The sequence below is a fragment of the Mustelus asterias genome, chromosome 19 (assembly GCF_964213995.1).
Source record: "Mustelus asterias chromosome 19, sMusAst1.hap1.1, whole genome shotgun sequence".
NCBI lineage: Eukaryota > Metazoa > Chordata > Chondrichthyes > Carcharhiniformes > Triakidae > Mustelus > Mustelus asterias.
The window spans coordinates 7469119-7488233 of NC_135819.1; the positions used below are offsets into that span (position 1 = coordinate 7469119).

The 19115-nt window shown below is 46.2% G+C and overlaps 1 protein-coding gene across 1 annotated transcript in view; it reads left to right on the forward strand.

Moving 5' to 3' along the window:
* The window catches only part of LOC144507726 (vascular cell adhesion protein 1-like), a 94642-nt gene that overhangs the window by 28271 nt on the left and 47256 nt on the right, over positions 1–19115 (forward strand). The window contains exon 7 of the mRNA XM_078234975.1: positions 38–352. Within this exon, the coding sequence (XP_078091101.1) occupies positions 38–352 (315 nt within the window). The remainder of the gene's footprint in view (positions 1–37; positions 353–19115) is intronic.

The window sequence follows — 19115 nt, forward strand, 5'->3', positions numbered from 1 at the left end:
CAGGGAATTCTGTTAACTTGTGACTCTCCTTTAACAGATCGAGAGGTAAACATTACTTCACCTCCGGAAGTGCTGGAAGTTAACAGAACATATAGTCTGGAGTGCATTGGTCCGAGGGTCTATCCAAACAATAAACTCATACTCACATGGCTGAGGGGGAGTGAGATTGTTCAGAGCAATTCCACAGGAGAACAAGGTTATCCAGATGAAGATAAAAGATTGAGGAATGTCTTCAGTTTCACTGCAAGTGTGTCAGATGATGGACAGGTGTACACCTGCTTGGCTGAAGTGGATTTGGGCCCGAACAACAGAAAAATGATCGCAAACTCCTCTGTGACTCTGCAAACTCACTGTAAGTTCCAGGTGAACCATGTTTAGTTGATCATATTCTATGTTGTTAGAGTGATGATATGGAGATGCCGGCGTTGGACTGGGGTGGGCACAGTAAGAAGTCTCTGAACACCAGGTTAAAGTCCAACTGGTTTATTTGGAATCATGAACTATCTATCTGAATGCCATACTCCAGCGCTGTCCCCATATCCCTTATCACCTTTAAAGTCTGGAAATATATTACAGTCAATCTACTTCAGAGTATTTCTAAAAGCTTTGAGATATTTATTTAAGATATTCTGTCTGATCTAAATGTAGTCTTACTTTTTTGGGGGGGAGGAATATATATAGAAGTAAATGACAGTCTATTGGTGTTTTGCATTGGTAATATCATTGTGTGTTTCTCCTGTTTGCCCGGATGCTCTGATACAGTTCCAAATTCCAGCAGACCAATTACACTTCTGCAATTTCTCATTTGGAAGAAGCAAGATTTGATGGGGAGTTCCCTCTGGCTGTTCTTATGCAATGGAAAAAATCTGGGCACAGAATCATTTCTGCGGAAGCCTCATGCATCACACAAAATATTTCCATTAAAAGGAGACATTGCTCTTTAACAAAATCAAATAAAGGTAACTTTTCATTTCATTTTACAACATTTTCTTTTACAGATAAGCCTATGGGAACAACCGTGTTAGCGAATAACAAAACAATCTCCGAGTCCCCAGTCCATCTCAGTAATGGAGACAGTATTATATTAATCTGTGACTCTCAAGGAAATCCACGGCCAAATCTGACATGGGAATATCCAAAACAAAGCAATGTAGTGATGAACTCTTCTGGAGTCCTCCACATTTCAGATGCCACAACAAAAAACAATGGAATATATAAATGTACAGCCACTAATAAACTCGGAGCTGATAGGAAGACTGTGAACGTTAGTGTGGAAGGTTAGTTGGCAATCTCAATGATAATTGATTAAAAGTTCAATGTAAGCCTGAAATTGCTACTTTAAAGAAAAAACATAAGCACTGTTGGTGGTTTCAAAATCAATACTTGTCATGTGACAATCATTTTGGAGTGTGAACCTGTCTGCTACTTAACGTAGTAAACATAACATCGGTCAAGAGGCATTTTGTGTAAACACTGAGATAAGAAGCAATTTGAAGAACAAAACCAGTTATTATATTATTGGCAACTAGCCAAACAGTTACATAGAGAACATTAATTGTGAGGCAATTAAATAATAAGGAATTAATCAATATATCTATTAGTAAGGCTGAAAATACCTGAAACACAACAAGTTTAGAACATTTTATAATGATAAACACTTAGTCTTGATTCTAAGATTACTTGTATTAAATGATGATTGTAAAATGCTGTTTTCCCAGGCAGGCTGGGAAGATAACATGAACTTTGTTTATTTTGACTGACTGGATGAATAGGGCTTTATTCAGGCTGAAGAGGTCTTCTGGCGCAGGAGGTAGCGTCCCTGAGGTAGAAGTTCCGGGTTTGACTCCAACCCCAAAACTTGGCCAAGGAATGTGGCTAAACAGGCTGAGTGTCAACCTGCAAAATCTTTCCAACACTCTAATTGTCTGGCGGTTAGAGTGGCAGAGACACTGGTCAGACATGCTTGATGTAGAATGGAGCCTCTTAAGCTATAAGCCTTTGATGAGAAGCTAGTGACCTGTTCCAGGAATTACTAGTTATGGAAACAGACAAAGTCTCCCTTAATGCACCACTCGGTGCAGGAAGAGAATTGGAATTAAAAATTATTCAGGATGTCTAAATTATAAATTGACAGACAGTTATGTTAATCAATTATTGTACCACACATAAGCGATATCTCTTATCTTGAGTTGGCCTGAGAGAAGCTATTGTTTAAGACAATGTACGTAATTAGCTAAAACCAATGGGATAGCTCTTATTTCATTACTGACAAATTATAGACCAATTGACAATTCAACAAATGGTTAAGATGGGCTCTTTAAAGTATAAATTAAAGGTCTCGCCAAGTCATCTTTGTTAACATGTTATTCACTTTCACTTCACGTCTCAGCCTGACCGAGGAGAGTGGGGAAAAGTCTGTACAATTGTTAAAGTGAAGTTTTCTCCTCAGACCGTTAATTACTGTTAATTATTGTTCATTGACACTACTTTTTATCTTTCTACCTTGTTACCATTTAATGGTTAATAAGCTTTCTGAATTCACTAATTAAACTGTTTATTCTTGCCAGACGGTTAAATCTGTAGAACCTGATGTGATTTACAATTGGGGTGATATTGCAAACAGCCTGAACCCAGCAATCTTCTTTAGAGAATTAGGTTTTATTCTGCTTACTTTTAGTCTCTGCTTTAAAGGATTCTATCTGCAAGATCAGACTTGCTCCGATGTCTCTTTCTGTTTCATTCTAACCACATTCTAAACACATTCAAAAGCACCCTTCCTCTTGTGCAACAGAGCATTTTGCCTCCACAGTACACATTTGCCTAGATGATTACGTCAAAATTGTGGTACTCTATACTACCAATGCAATATATTATGGAGGTCACTGTACTATCCATAGACTCCTGCAGTTAAACTTCATCATTCTTAACACTAGAAATGTACAGCATGTTTGCATGTTAGCTAGATGTAAATGCTAGTTACTGCTGCAATTATTTAAATACTAGAAATCAGGATATGGCTATAATCATCATAATCTTAAAGAGCAGCTCAATAAGAGAAAGAATGTTGGATAGAGAATGAATCTGCACCAATACTATTTGCATACTACTGGGTTTATTAAGAAGGACAAAGGGTTGAGTTTGAATTGTGGAACTCTGAGGGAGAAAGAGGGTGAAGTATCCACCCTCTCACAACAACTTCATTTATGGGGTGGCACGGTAGCACAGTGGTTAGCACTGCTGCTTCACAGCTCCAGGGACCTGGGTTCGATTCCCGGCTTGGGTCACTGTCTGTGTGGAGTTTGCACATTCTCCTCGTGTCTGCGTGGGTTTCCTCCGGGTGCTCCGGTTTCCTCCCACAGTCCAAAGATGTGCGGGTTAGGTTGATTGGCCATGCTAAAATTGCCCCTTAGTGTCCTGAGATGCGTAGGTTAGAGGGATTAGCGGGTGGATATGGGGGTAGGGCCTGGGTGGGATTGTGGTCGGTGCAGACTTGATGGGCCGAATGGCCTCTTTCTGTGCTGTAGGGTTTCTATGATTTCTATGATACACTGCTAACAAAAAACATCGAAAAGTGTTCGAGAAATAAATGAATGGATTAGTGCAAAGGTTGGGACAAGCTGCATCAATGGATCTTGTAGATAGGCCAACAGGAATTTCAGCAAGTTGAAAAGAAAGTGAAGGAATTCATAGGCCGGATTCCTCCAGGCCTGCCTGCAACAGGGGGCTGGGGAAGGAATTCATTTAGAGGGAGCTCGAAAACCAGTTTCTCAACGTGGGTGAACTTTTCCATTTACGTGCTCGGGGCTTTAATAGCTGATTGAGTTTCACAATGAACAGTGTCAAAAAGACCTTTCGTCACGTGTTTGCATGTCATGCATGCTGGAATTAAGTTCTTCCTCCAAGTGAGCTTCCCATCAGCAGGACATTTGTGCGTGTTCACATTTATGGCTGCGAATCAGTGGCGTGTATCTGGCAAGGCAGTCTTCTTCCTGGACTTTGACGTCAGCAGACATTGCTTTGTCTTTCTTGGGGAGCGTACAAAAACATCAGCCTCTTGATTGAGGTTAGATTCCAGTAGTCTCAGCTGAGTGGGGCCTGCACAAGGAAGGGACCGGGGAGGGAGGGTCAGTGGGGAAGGGTGGACTGGGGGATCGACAGGGGAGGGAGGATCAGTGGGGAAGGGTGGACTGGAGGATGGACAGGGGACAAAGGGTCAGTGGGGAAGGGTGGACTGGGGGACGGACAGGGGAGGGAGGATCAGTGGGGAAGGGTGGACTGAGGGATGGACAGGGGACGGAGGGTCAGTGGGGAAGGGTGGACTGAGGGATGGACAGGGGACGGAGGGTCAGTGGGGAAGGGTGGACTGGGGGACGGACAGGGGAGGGAGGATCAGTGGGGAAGGGTGGACTGAGGGATGGACAGGGGACGGAGGGTCAGTGGGGAAGGGTGGACTGGGGGATGGACAGGGGAGGGAGGATCAGTGGGGAAGGGTGGACTGAGGGATGGACAGGGGACGGAGGGTCAGTGGGGAAGGGTGGACTGGGGGACGGACAGGGGAGGGAGGATCAGTGGGGAAGGGTGGACTGGGGGACGGACAGGGGAGGGAGGATCAGTGGGGAAGGGTGGACTGGGGGACGGACAGGAGAGGGAGGGTCAGTGGGGAAGGGTGGACTGGGGGACGGACAGGAGAGGGAGGGTCAGTGGGGAAGGGTGGACTGGGGGACGGACAGGGGAGGGAGGATCAGTGGGAAGGGTGGACTGAGGGATCGACGGGAGGGAGGATCAGTGGGGAAGGGTGGACTGAGGGACAGACAGGGGAGGGAGGATCAGTGGGGAAGGGTGGACTGAGGGACAGACAGGGGAGGGAGGCTCTGCAGGGCCACATGTTATCTGCGCTGGGATGTTAGAATGGGTTTGGAATCCAAGCCCCTGGCTGGCGCTGAATGAATGACTGTCCATGAGCACTTTAAATATGGTGCTAAGACCATTGGCCCGCTGAGGTAAGCAAGGGAATGGTGAACCCCTGCCCACCTCCATTGCGAGAGTCGCCAAGCTCTTCGCAGATGGATTGATAATGAGCTGAACAGTCCGTGAGTACACTTGGCCAGCTCTACACTTAGAAGTCACTGTCATTTCTGCTCCTGTCAACCATGTATAATGGGGGTCAGTTTAGCTCAGTTGGCTGGACAGCTGGTTTGTGATGTGTAGGGATGCCAATGGCGCGGGTTCAATTCCCATAGCGGCTGAGGTTATTCATGAAGACCCCATCTTCTCAACCTTGCCCCTCGCCTGAGGTGTGGTGATCCTCAGGTTAAAGCAACACCAGTCACAGCCGATGGTCATCTGGGACTATGGCGACTTTACTTATTTATTCCAGAATCAAAGATGCTGTCCATAGACAAGAAAGAACAGATTATGATTTAATGGCTGATAAGTGACGTAAGTCTGAGCAGCAACTATCTTGCACTTCATTCGACCAATTAGATTTCCTCTGACAGTGCAGCTGCTGCTCTTCCTCTGTTAACTTTGGTCTGGGTGTACAGGCCACAATTTCAAATTTAACAGCAGACACAAAATGTGAAAGTATAGTGAACTGTGAGAACAGTGACAGACTCCAAGAGGACCCAGAGAGATTGGTGAAATGGATAACATTTAACACAGAGAAGAACAAAGTGATATATTTTGTTAAGTGGAATGAGGAGAGACAATATAAGATAGAAGGCACCATTCTAAACAGGGATATAGGAACACTGAGACCTCTGGTATCTGTACACAAATTGTTGAAGGTGGCAGGGCTCTTGTTTGTTGTTCTGTTAGTTTTCAAGTTAAACATCCATTTAGTTGCAGAATTTTGGTCTGCGGATGTGTTTTACGTGTGGTGTGGAGCTCAGTGGAGGAGTTACACACGGTTGTCAATGGTAAGGTTATGGGCAGAGACACTGTGTGAAAGTCATTGAATGTTTCATAGAACATACATAGAAACCCTACAGTGCAGAAGGAGGCCATTCGGCCCATCGAGTCTGCACCGACCACAATCCCACCCAGGCCCTACCCCCACATATTTTACCCGCTAATCCCTCTAACCTACGCATCCCAGGACTCTAAGGGGCAATTTTTAACCTGGCCAATCAACTTAACCCGCACATCTTTGGACTGTGGGAGGAAACCGGAGCACCCGGAGGAAACCCACGCAGACACGAGGAGAATGTGCAAACTCCACACAGACAGTGACCCGAGCCGGGAATCGAACCCGGGATCCTGGAGCTGTGAAGCAGCAGTGCTAACCACTGTGCCACCGTGCCGCCCACTGTGCCACCGTGCCGCCCATTCATACCGTGCCGCCCGTTTCATTCTCTGCGAGAGGCTTCAGTAACAGTTAATAGACTTTAGCTGCTAAACTTATGAAAATACTCTCTGTCAAATGACCATATAATTGCCAGTGGCTTTAAAACATATAGCTCTGATTGGACACACGTGGAGAAAAATGTGTATCTGGCATCAGCAGCTTAAAATGCTCATCAGAGTGTGTTATTTTAAATATATATATGCAAACAAAGTTTAACAAATCATTTTATTCAACTTCCATTTCTCCCCACAGATAAAACAGCAATGACAGTTGCAGCAAGTGTCTCAGTGGTAACTGCACTTGCCCTTACAACAGGAGCCGTCATTTATTACTTGTATAATTATGGTAAGAAAACTGGAAACTACAAACTACAAAATGCAAAGCCCAACAACAACCCACAGGTTCCCAGTGGAAATCCATATCAGGAGCTAAAACCATAAGCTGCAAAGGATAAGATTGTGAATCAAGATTCACCAATTTCAAAACACTATTTCCAATTACTCTGGGGACAGATAATGGGGTTGAGTTTGTGTAGTGGTTCGCCCACCCCTATCGTTGAACAGGAGAACGATGCCCAAATTCACCCCTTTCTATATATGTTACCTTCGCCAGCTATAACTCTCAAAAATCCGTCCACGCCTGGCTCCTTGCATGTATCGAATTTTAATCACTTTACCATTGGGGTTTATTCCTTCACTGCTAAGCCTCCAATGAATACAGAGTAGACCATTTAGCCCTTGTAGCCGGCTACAGTATTCACAACAGACAAAGACTTGAAAATGACTGAAGCCACGCCTGGCTGTGACTTTCAAACGAAAGGAACTTTTTGGCAGTATCAGAGAAGCTGACACTTTGTTATCTCTGGAGAGACAGTAATGAACATGTGGGCTGCAGAAACCAAATTAAAAGGGATTTAGACAAATCTACATTTCACATGTGAGGCTTGTCCACCAGAGTCAACTAGACTGCTCCAACAAAGGACCCATCAACCTTTCAAATTCTTAATGGTTGGATCACTACAGGAACAAATGCCCTTTGTCAAAGCCAAAGTGGGAGAGATGGGAATCATGCGACATAGCCCCGAGTTGGGAGAACAAATTATACCGCCTTCCTATACTGCAAAGCAGTCTGCCATCTTCTGTCTATCAAGCACAGAAAAAGAGTTCTGTCCAGCTTTGAATGCTTGTCCCAATCAATATTATTCTGACTGGAACTTTGGAACTTCTGTACCAATTCCTAGAATACTAATTAATCCCTGGAGAGTACCTAATGATGGAAGTCAACTCTACTGGAAAAGTGAATTATCCAGCATCAGTTTTCAACCTGTCAAGTTCTGTGAAGGAATATGCCATTGGACTTTGATTCTGGGCTCTGGACTCGTGTGAAACTATTTTTTAAATTCTGTTATCTTTGACCTGTTAATGATTCTTGTTCTATCTTCATGAATACTTCATGAATTCACTTCATGAATACACTGGGACTAATTGGTGACTTCGTTCCTTTGAGTTCATCCTTTCTCGAATTTGCTATGCAATAGAAATTGGATCGCACCAAAACTGAGGGGTTGGGAATGACACTCACACTTTTTTTTCTCTGGAGCGTAGGAGGCTGAGGGGTGATTTTATAGAGGTCTATAAAATAATGAGGGGCACAGATCAGCTAGATAGTCAATATCTTTTCCCAAAGGTAGGGGAGTCTAAAACTAGAGGGCATAGGTTTAAGGTGAGAGGGGAGAGATACAAAAGGGTCCAGCGGGGCAATTCTTTCACACAGAGGGTGGTGAGTGTCTGGAACAAGCTGCCAGAGGTAGTAGTAGAGGCAGGTACAATTTTGTCTTTTAAAAAGCATTTAGACAGTTACATGGATAAGATGGGTATAGAGGGATATGGGCCCAAATGCGGGCAATTAGGATTAGCTTAGGGGTTTAAACAAAAAGGGCGGCATGGACAAGTTGGGCCGAAGGGCCTGTTTCCATGCTGTAAACCTCTATGATTTTATGACTCCATAATTCACTTATTGAGGGGGAAGTCAAAATGAAAACATCTTTCTGACATGTGGTGAGAAGGGAAATCAGGGCTGTTTTAAACTAAACCCTTATTGGTGCGAAACTTGGGTGTTATACTGAAGACAGGCTGCATTAACCAGGAAGTTGATGTTAAACCGTGGATTCAATTTGCTAAACAAATGACAGGGTGGAATTTTCCTTCCCCTTCGTGGCATGTTTCACAGCCACAGGAGATGGTGTGCCGCTCGCTGGTGCCGTGATGTTATGGTCCCGCCATTTTCAACGGGGTTTCCTGTTGAACACACCCCGTGCTGTTGTGAAACCCGTGGCGGGGGTATGCTGTGGACGGGACTGTAAAACCGCGCCGGCGTAACGGGCAGAAAGATTTTGCTGTAATTCATTTTGAGCGAGAGACCCGGTGTGCCACCGCCAATCAGATCGCAATCTTCCCGCACTTCCTGCACTAGAAGCAGCCCCACATGAACCCGCTGATTTGGGGTCCCCAGGTGAGTGACTCACCTGAACTGGCCCGCAACTGTGCACTGTTAACAAGGGGGAGCTGCATTGAAACGCTCCCTCTGCACTCGCAGCCAGTCACACCAGCATCGAGAGCAGATCCATGCTTCCTGGAGGCAGATCTCAGAAGGCTTCTGGACACCATTGGGGAGAGGTGGGCCATCCTGTACCCCCGAAAGGGCAGAAGGCTCTGAAGCAACAAGGCAAATGTAGCCTGAAAAGCAGTAGCTGCCGCAGTCAGTGCCGGGAGCCCTACACCTGGGACTGGCTGCGAGAAAATGAATGGCCGCATTCCCTGATGCCATGGGACTTGCAATGTGTGCCATCAATCGCCCCCTGCACCTGAGGCATGCCAGCGATGGTGGCAAAGCTTGCAGCCTGAGCATATAGTTTGTCCTTCTCCAGGTCAAAATGAATGTACTGGGATGCCCGGGCATATACAGCATCTGTGGGCTGAGAATTGAGATACCACACAAGTCCCCACCTGAACCCTTGAATAATTCGGTGGCGAAACATTTCAGAGCTGTTGTGACCTTCACGGCCACCAGAAATGGGTGTCCTACTCCCCGAGGTGCCAGGTCTGTGAGAACGTGATACAGGTACCACACCATCTCCCTGTTTAGGTGGAGTCTTTGGCAGCAAATGGTGTCCAACAGTTCATTGTAGGACATGTGGGCCCCGAACAGCCAAGGGTCTCCTTCTCCGCTTTCCTCCGGCCCCCCTCCTCAGCTTTCTGGGTGGCTGGGTCCTGGCCCTGACCAGCAGCCCCCGCTGCTGTCCTCGTGCGGCCTCCAGGCTGGGTTGGCCTTGCTGCAGGTGGCAACATCTGTCATCGCCACAGCATTAATTAGGATGATTGCAGCTCAACTGCAAGATTATCCATCCTGGGCCCCTCAATCCCTCCCAACACCCCTTGTCCTCATGATTCTGGAGGCTGACAGCCCTACACTGTCTCTGGGACATTCGTCCCTCAATTGGCTGCTGGCCATTAACACTTCATCGCCTCAACGGCCACAGGCTTTGCTTGTGTCGCCTCATCGTAGCCTCCCACCCAGCTGTAACGTCCCTTCACATGATGAGGCGTGTGCCTCTTACAGCCTCCAGTTCAGTTGGGTGATCACTGGTGCAAGGCGTAATCCCACGCCTCTGGCTGCCCAGACCCCAACGTTTAACCCTTGGCAATAAACAATTGGACCCCTAACCCTGACTTGGAGAGTGGTGAAGGTGAGATGATGATGGCCAATTGATTGGATGAATATTACACCTATGCCCTCTAGTTTTAGACTCCCCTACCTTTGGGAAAAGATATTGACTATCTAGCTGATCTGTGCCCCTCATTATTTTATAGACCTCTATAAAATCACCCCTCAGCCTCCTACGCTCCAGAGAAAAAAAAGTGAGTGTCATTCCCAACCCCTCAGTTTTGGTGCGATTCAATTTCTATTGATTGGATGACACAAGTGCTCTCAGATGCAGAATAGGGCCAGACCAGCATGCACCATGGACACTCAGGCTTGCACACCTCGCGAATACTGCTGTTATGTTATCATATTCAATGCACCTGGGCAGTCAGCGTATGAATAATGACTTATAGTCCAATTGGGAGTCGTATATTACTCCCCCTCCCTCACCTTCAGGATGTCTGTCCCACCTTCTCTCTTTGAGTGACAAGGGACTGGCTGGTTTCAGTTGTGAGAGTCCCTCCCACCCAGGAAGGGCCCTGATACCCCAGGCCATTGGCAGTAAGACATGGCAGATTGTGCTCAGCTCCCTGGCGCTCATGTAGAGAATAAGAGTGGCTGTGAAAAGGTCCCCATTGAGAGACACTTGCAGTATAATCTCTGAGTGGACGCACCCAGTTGTATGGTGGAAACTAGCTTCCAGGAATGGCCTGCAGTTCAGACAGAAGATGATAAAAAAGCCCTTCTAATTTTCATGACATTGGAGAAGCTCCTTCTGGGAAGCAGTTCAAAGTTTATGCAGTGTGAAGAGCTGTGTTCACACCTAACGAGCTCCTTTGGTTGGGCCACAGCTACCGGACCTGACGCATGTAATTGTTAGTGGGGCCTGGGATGGAAGGTGAACAGTAAACCACAAAGCCTTTCAAGTAGACAGAGAGCAGAGTAACCAGTGCGACATTACTGGCCTTTGACACTGACCTGAAACAAAATACCTCAAAGGCCTTTCAGCAGGCAGAGCGAGAACAAGACATGTGACCCCACCTCCATCAGAGGACCCTGAGCTGAGGACCTGCAGCCCAGCCCAATCCGAGCCTTCCCAAGTCGCTGCACCCTTGAAGGCCACCCACCCTGTACTATGGCAGCAGCTGACGTCCTTTTGTGCACTCTGAAGGTAAGTTCTGAGCGGTACTCACCTCCTCGTTCGCCCTTGCAATCCATGGTCCACACTTTAAGGAACCAGTAGTGAATTGCGTCGACGTAACCTCCCGCTGAAGGGTACAGAACATTCCGGGAGGGGGGAGGATCACACGGGGGCGGCACGGTAGCGCAGTGGTTAGCACTGCTGCTTCACAGCTCCAGGGTCCCGGGTTTGATTCCCGGCTCGGGTCACTGTCTGTGTGGAGTTTGCACATTCTCCTCGTGTCTGCGTGGGTTTCCTCCGGGTGCTCCGGTTTCCTCCCACAGTCCAAAGATGTGCGGGTTAGGTTGATTGGCCAGGTTAAAAATTGCTCCTTAGAGTCCTGGGATGTGTAGGTTAGAGGGATTAGCGGGTAAATATGTGGGGGTAGGGCCTGGGTGGGATTGTGGTCGATGCAGACTCGATGGGCCGAATGGCCTCCTTCTGCACTGTAGGGTTTCTATGATTTCTATGACAAAGTCATGCAAATAAGGTTTGAGTCCTATGACTCTATTCAAGGATATGGGACAAGTGCAGGAAAATAGGATTAGCGTGCCTTTAGTGGTGGATAGTGTTATTGTCAGAGGGCCTTCTCTGCACTGTATGACTTTACGAGTCTCTGAGTTCTGGGTAAGATCTGGTTTGCACCAGCGGGAAGGGATTGGGCAGATCCCAAACTGTTTAACGCCCAGCGCAAATCCTATTTTTGGGTTGGCATGAAATTTCCCCGACTTAGCAGATCTGCGAAGGGCTGTCTTTGAGCTCAGGGAAGTAAGACAAAGATATATTGGCCGGGAATTTGGAAGAATGTGATCAATAAGACATGTACAAGAGCAGATCACAAATCTCTCCCGCAGATCATTTAGAGTTAATCTGAATGATTCAAAGTGTCAGACTGAAATGTGAGGTCAGAGTTGAGAAACTTGAATTTTTCATCCAAGGAGGACAGTGACTTCCCTGACTGGAAAACTATTTCCCAGATGTGGCCACCTTACCCTGATCGTGGTAATTATTTGCTGGGCGGCATGGTGGCACAGTGGTTAGCACTGTTGCCTCATAGCGCCAGAGACCCAGGTTCAATTCCGGCCTTGGGTCACTGTCTGTGTGGAGTCTGCACATTCTCCCCGTGTCTGCATGGGTTTCCTCCGGGTGCTCCGGTTTCTTCCCACAGTCCAAAGATGTGCTGGTTAGGTGGATTGGCCGTGCTAAATTTTCCCTTAGTGTCAGAGGGATTAGCAGGGTGGATGTGTGGGGTTACATGAATAGGGCCTGAGTGGGATTGTGGTCGGTACAGACTCAATGGGCCGAATGGCCTCATTCTGTACTGTAGGGATTCTATGATTTAGCCTATAGAGTTACTTAATATTGGATGTTGTTTGAAAAGGGGTGTCTCACAGTTCTGAAAACATAGGTAGCTGGGAACCAAGAGATAGGGCCCTATTTTACCATTTTGATTCTAAGTGCTGGGCGGACTTGAGAGTGTTTCAGACCCGTTCTCAGGCACCCCCATACGCACTCTGCCTACAAAAATATCAGCGAGTCTGAATCGCGCTGCTTGAAGCTGGTGGGTGGTGCTTAACGTGCCCGAAATCCTGCAGCTCCGATCGGCGCCTCCAACTGCGCATGTGCAGAAAAAAATGATAAGACTGTTGCTCCCCTGCCACATCCCTCCCGGGCCGGAGAATGCCTCCCCCTGGCCCCCACAGACATTGCCCCACACCCACAACCTTACTGACCGCCTTATTCCCCTACCCTCTCCGCCACCCAGACTCATCGCGCCTCCCCCCACTGATCTCAGGCAGAGTGATCCTCCCTCCCCCTTTCCCCGCACTGATCTCAGGCAGAGTGGCAGCGGACCCCCACTCCCCCCCTCCCCGATCTCAAGCAGAGAGCTGTCGGACGCTCGGCACTCAGCTCCTCACTAACCCTCACTGATGGAGCGCCCGAATCGGACTTGTATGGAGCATGTCTGTTTTGCGCCGATTCCGGATGGGTTGAACGTGGTGGTAAAGGGGGAAGTGCCGGTAAAGTTGGGTGTGCAGCCCATTAATTCAATTTAAATGCGTGCGAATGCTTTTAAATGGCCGTCGGGCCCGTTTCGGGCGCGGTCCCGATCGCGACCATTTTTGGGCCTTGGTAAAGTGGGAACCGGCACAAAGGTGGGCTCAGATCGCACTACTTGCCTCGCACTAGACTTTACCAAGTTTCCAGGCCTGAAAACAGGCACAACACGATGGTAAAATTGGGCCCGTAGATTCATGTAAAATTATATGTGTGTAGTCATCAACATCCTTAAGTGTCACGGTGTTCCTTGTCATGTGTGTTTCTAAAAAAATATTCTTTATTAATTGTTCACACAATGACTGGGTTGTTACCTCACTGGGTTGTACTTCGATCTTCATATTATACCAAAAAAAGCACATACACCACTAAGAACCAGTGTTCCAAGTTACCATTCTGAGTTTTGGGAATCTCTGACATTTAAAATCAGCATGGTTCGCAGTATGTTAAGGTGGGCCAAATGGCCTTCATCAACTCCAGTATTCTCCAACTGCTGAAAAGTCAAAGTGTGCTTTAAGTAATCCCTGAGAGAGCCCTTCTCTTCACATGGTAATTGAAGCTAGCAGTATGCAAAACTTCCTGTATTTAGTCTTATTAGACAGCTGTCTAACAGTATAAATTGTGTAATTCATTTTGCACTGTTTCCTGTATTTGTTTTAATAGACAATTTTAAATCATAGGAAATTGAGAGTTTTTCTTGATCTTGTAAGGTAACGGAAAGAAAAAAAGAATTGACTTAATTCCAAAACAAAGAACAAATCGTTCCTTGCTGCACTAAAGCTGGACTGAAGAAGTTGTTTCGAACCTTGGCTGAGGCCAACATTGAAACAGAGTAGAAACTGATTCAATGAAGCCCAGTTATTCTGGGTTCAGCTGCTGCCAATACTGACAGGCTCTAACCTGAGGTGTAGAAGATGTTCAGCAGAATCCCTCCTGAACATCAAACTTCTGCAACCAACACACCTCCCTCCACTGTAGCCTCACCTCAGCAGCCACATCTGTCCTTACTGAAATGGGTGAGATGTCTGATAAAGGGTGATTAACTCTTTCACAAAACAGATAGAAACGGGATTGGAGTTCACAGGGATTTCACCCACATTGCAGAGAAGCTGCCTTTTTGGATTGAATTGCGTGTGGGTCTATCGTAGGACTAGTGGATAGCAGGCCGAAACAAAACAGTGCCACTGGCCGAAGCAAAACAGTGCCACTGGCTGACAGATGCAAGTTGCAACAAGTCGAATGGGTTGCACTGGGCGGACCATGGAAAGGAGCAAAGTGATTGTGAGAATGTGAGGGAAATGAGGGAAAGGCAGACAGGAGTGCAAATCTGAGTTCCTGGCTAAAATCCATTTCCGCAGCACTTCAATAGTATAAACATGGTGAAAATGGCGAGGAGATTCATTACCTGGTCATGAGATTCCTGAAGAAGAGGCACATTGCACGGGAAACATTGGGTGGAATTCTCCCATGCTCTTGCCGCGTGTTTGATTTTGGCCACGGGAGAGGAGAATGTATATAATGCCATGGATATCTAAGGAAATAAAGGAGGGTATCAAATTGAAAGAAAATGCATACAAAGTGGCAAAGATTAGTGGGAACCTAGAGTATTGGGAAATCTTTAAAGGTCAGCAGAAAGCCACAAAAAAAGCTATAAAGAAAAGTAAGCTGGATTATGAGAGTAAACCAGCTCAGAATATAAAAACAGATAGCAAAAGTTTCTACAAATATATAAAACGAAAAAGAGTGGCTAAAGTAAACATTGGTCCTTTAGAGGATGAGAAGGGGGATGTAATAACTGGAAATGAGAAAATGGCTGAGGCATTGAACAGGTATTTTGTGTCGGTCTTCACAGTGGAAGACACAAATAACATGCCAAAATTTGATGACAGGAAGTCTATGGCAGGTGAGAACCTAGAAACGATCATTATCACGAAAGAGGTAGTGTTGGGCAAGTTAATGGGGCTAAAGGTAGACAAGTCTCCTGGTCCTGATGGAATGCATCCCAGGGTACTAAAAGAGATGGCGGGAGAAATAGCAAATGCACTAGTGGTAATTTACCAAAATTCGCTGGACTCTGGGGTGGTTCCCGCAGATTGGAAAACAGCAAATGTGACGCCACTGTTTAAAAAAGGAGGTAGACAAAAGGCGGGTAACTATAGGCCGGTTAGCTTAACTTCTGCAGTCGGGAAAATGCTTGAATCCATCATCAAGGAAGAAATAGCGAGACATCTGGATATAAATTGTCCCATTGGTAAGACGCAGCATGGGTTCATGAAGGGCAGGTCATGTTTGACTAATTTGGTGGAATTCTTTGAGAACATTACATGTGCAGTGATCAATGGGGAACCTGTGGATGTGGTGTATCTGGATTTCCAGAAGGCAATTGACAAGGTGCCGCACCAAAGGCTGCTACATAAGATAAAGGTGCACAGTGTTATGGGTAATGTATTAGCATGGATAGAGGATTGGTTAACTAACAGAAAGCAAAGAGTGGGGATAAATGGGTGTTTTTCTGGTTGGCGATCAGTGACTAGTGGTGTGCAGGTGCAGCAGGTAATTAAGAAGGCAAACGGAATTTTGTCCTTCATTGCGAGAGGGATGGAGTTTAAAAACAGCGAGATTATGTTGCAGCTGTATAAGGTGCTGGTGAGGCCACCAGAAAGGATATGCCGGCGCTGGACGGGGTGCAGAGGAGATTCACTAGGTTGATTCCGGAGTTGAGAGGGTTGGCTTATGAGGAGAGACTGAGTAGACTGGGGCTATACTCATTGGAATTCAGAAGAATGAGGGGAGACCTCATAGAAACATATAAGATTATGAAGGGAATAGATAAGATAGAAACAGGGAAGTTGTTTCCACTGGTAGGTGAAACTAGAACTAGGAGGGCATGGCCTCAAAATAAGGGGAAGCAGATTTAGGACTGAGTTGAGGAGGAACTTCTTCACACAAAGGGTTGTGAATCTGTGGAATTCCCTGCCCAGTGAAGCAGTTGAAGCTACCTCATTGAATGTTTTTAAGGCAAGGATAGATACATTTTTGAACAATAGAGGAATTAAGGGTGATGGTGAGCGGGTGGGTAAGTGGAGCTGAGTCCACAAAAAGATCAGCCATGATCTTATTGAATGGCGGAGCAGGCTCGAGGGGCCAGATGGCCGACTCCTGCTCCTAGTTCTTATGTTCTTATGTTAATGTGGCAGGAGTTCAGACATCCATTTCAGGCCGGTGTGAATTTAAGGCAGGATTTTCTGCTGTGTCCACCATGGTGAATCGGAGAACCTATCAGAGGCCGGAGTGAACCAGATTTACATCCTGTTAATAGGATGCAGATGGAGGCCTGACCACCGCCACCCCACCCCCCCCCGGCATGTTTTCCTTCCGGCTGCAGCAGGAAATACTCCACATTCCCGACACCCACCATGGCACGGCGGGCAGAATTTTCCCGGATATCGACAAAGGCAGACAGCAGCTGGGAAAAGTGGCATTGAAGCCGCTGGCAGCAATGGCCAGCTTTCTCTGCTGTATAGGTTGGGACTCAGGCTCACAAGCCTCAAGGGGGTGGGCGCGGTTCCCACAACATAACGCTGGTTAGGCTCTGACTGAACCCATCCCACCAGCAATTTAGTTTCTCGAAGATCGGGGTGCCATTTTTAAATGCTGCCCCAGCGCACAATTGTTCACCAGAAACCCTCCTCACTGCACCCCTTTGCTTCCTGTGTTTACACTGGCGTGAATCACAATTTGGACTTCCAGTAAGACCTTCTGCTCCCATTGCCAAACCCACCCGAGACAAACAGGAGCAGAAATTCCCAACCTTTGTCTCAAAATGGGAGTATTCCATCCGTACTCTCTGTTTCTCTCTCCACAGAACCCACCAGATCCATTGAGCTTTTCCAGCCTTTTCTGTTTTTATCTCAGATTTCCAGCGTCTGCAGTATTTTGATTTTATTATGTGAGATTCCTGAAGTTATCTCGGCTCTTTGGGTCACACAGATCCATATTCACGAGTTTCCGTATTAATTATGAATTTTAATTTTGTGTTTAATTATATTCATGTGATGGGCATGTGGTGAACCATAGATGGTTCTCACTATGGGTACTTGTACATATGTTACTCTTGTTACTGTTGGGGTTAGGGTTGGGGTGTTCCACCTGTTGGTATTGTTCTGTGGTACACTCCGGTTGGCTCCGCCTACCTATAGGAGTATAAAGGTCACTGCACTGCCTGGTGACCCTTTAGTCTGGGATTGTATTGTTAAGCAGTATGCTCCATTCTTGTTACTAATAAAAGCCTTTATTCCCGGGTACGATCAGCCTCCCGAGTGAATTAATCGCGCATCAGGGCATTAACTGGGAGTTAAGATATGCTCATAAACATAGGATCAGTCTGAATCTGTGGTGACTGATGTGGAAATCCATGATGTATGATGTCTTTGTACATTCCTACATTACAACAGTGTCTACAATTTAAAAGAGACTTCATTGGCTGTTAAAGTGCTTTGAAACATCAATAGTGCTTTTTAATGAAACATTTTAATGGAAGAAGTTGCCAGATGTAGTAGTAGACGCGGGTACAATTTTGTCTTTTAAAAAGCATTTAAACAGTTACATGGGTAAGATGGGTATAGAGGGATATGGGCCAAATGTGGGCAATTGGGACGAGCTTAGTGGTTTAAAGAAAAGGGGCGGCATGGACAAGTTGGGCTGAAGGGCCTGTTTCCATGCTGTAAACCTCTATGACTGTATTTTCTTTTTTGAACACAATTGTGTATGTATATAAAGACTCTGGTTCATTCCTTCACTCCAGGCTATCTGAGCTGTAACAAGCTGAAACTGCTTCTGATCAAAGCAAGCCTAAAGAATTTGTGAATTTTTAAGAGTCTGTAAACATTGCTCATTGATTTATTTCTGAAAGATTTTCCAAGCCATGTATTTTTGTTTCCTACCTGAGACCTGAACAAATCTTTTCACTGACTCCCCTTTATTCAGACCACACGTGCCTTCTCGATTTGACAATTCCAAAACACGGCAGGCATTCCTCCCACATTCTGCCCCCCACAGACTTGCCATAATTCAAACTCTTCTTGTTTCCCAGCTCGCCCCAAGTCCCATTTGCTCAGTACTCTGAGCCTGCTGGCCTCAACTTTCTCAACTTAACTTCCTTCCTTTTAAGGCATTCTTAAAACCCACTTCTTTGATGAGTTTTGGTCACTTGTCCGAATATCTCCACATGAGGTTTGGTTTCAGTTTTAGTTTGGTGCTCCTGTCAAGTGCCTTGGGTTTTGCTTTATTATGTTAAAGGTACTATATAAATGCACGTTGTTGTTATAGCCGGGGGGGGGGGGGGGGGGGGGGGGGGGGGGGACACACATCTTGACAAACTCCTGAACCAAATCTCTCAGGATAATCTTACCAAATCAAGGGCAGAGAATCGTGCTTTTTTTGGGTAAGCTAAAAATGGACTCTTCTCTCACTCTGTGAAAAACATGAAGCAAAATCTGATTTTCACCATGCCGACCAGGTTTCCTAAACTGAACGAGTCCCATTTCACCGGCAGCGTGGAGGGATGGAGCTGAAGCTCCTGAAAGCCAACAGACAGCAGCAGCAAAGAAATCCGGGAAATTATCGGCCAGTATGTTTGACGTCGGTGGTGGGCAAGTTATTGGAAAGTGTGATAAGGGATAGGATCTACAAATATTTGGATAGACAGGGACTTATTAGGGAGAGTCAACATGGCTTTGTGCGTGGTAGGTCATGTTTGACCAATCTATTAGAGTTTTTCGAGGAGGTTACCAGGAAAGTGGATTAAGGGAAGGCGGTGGATGTTGTCTA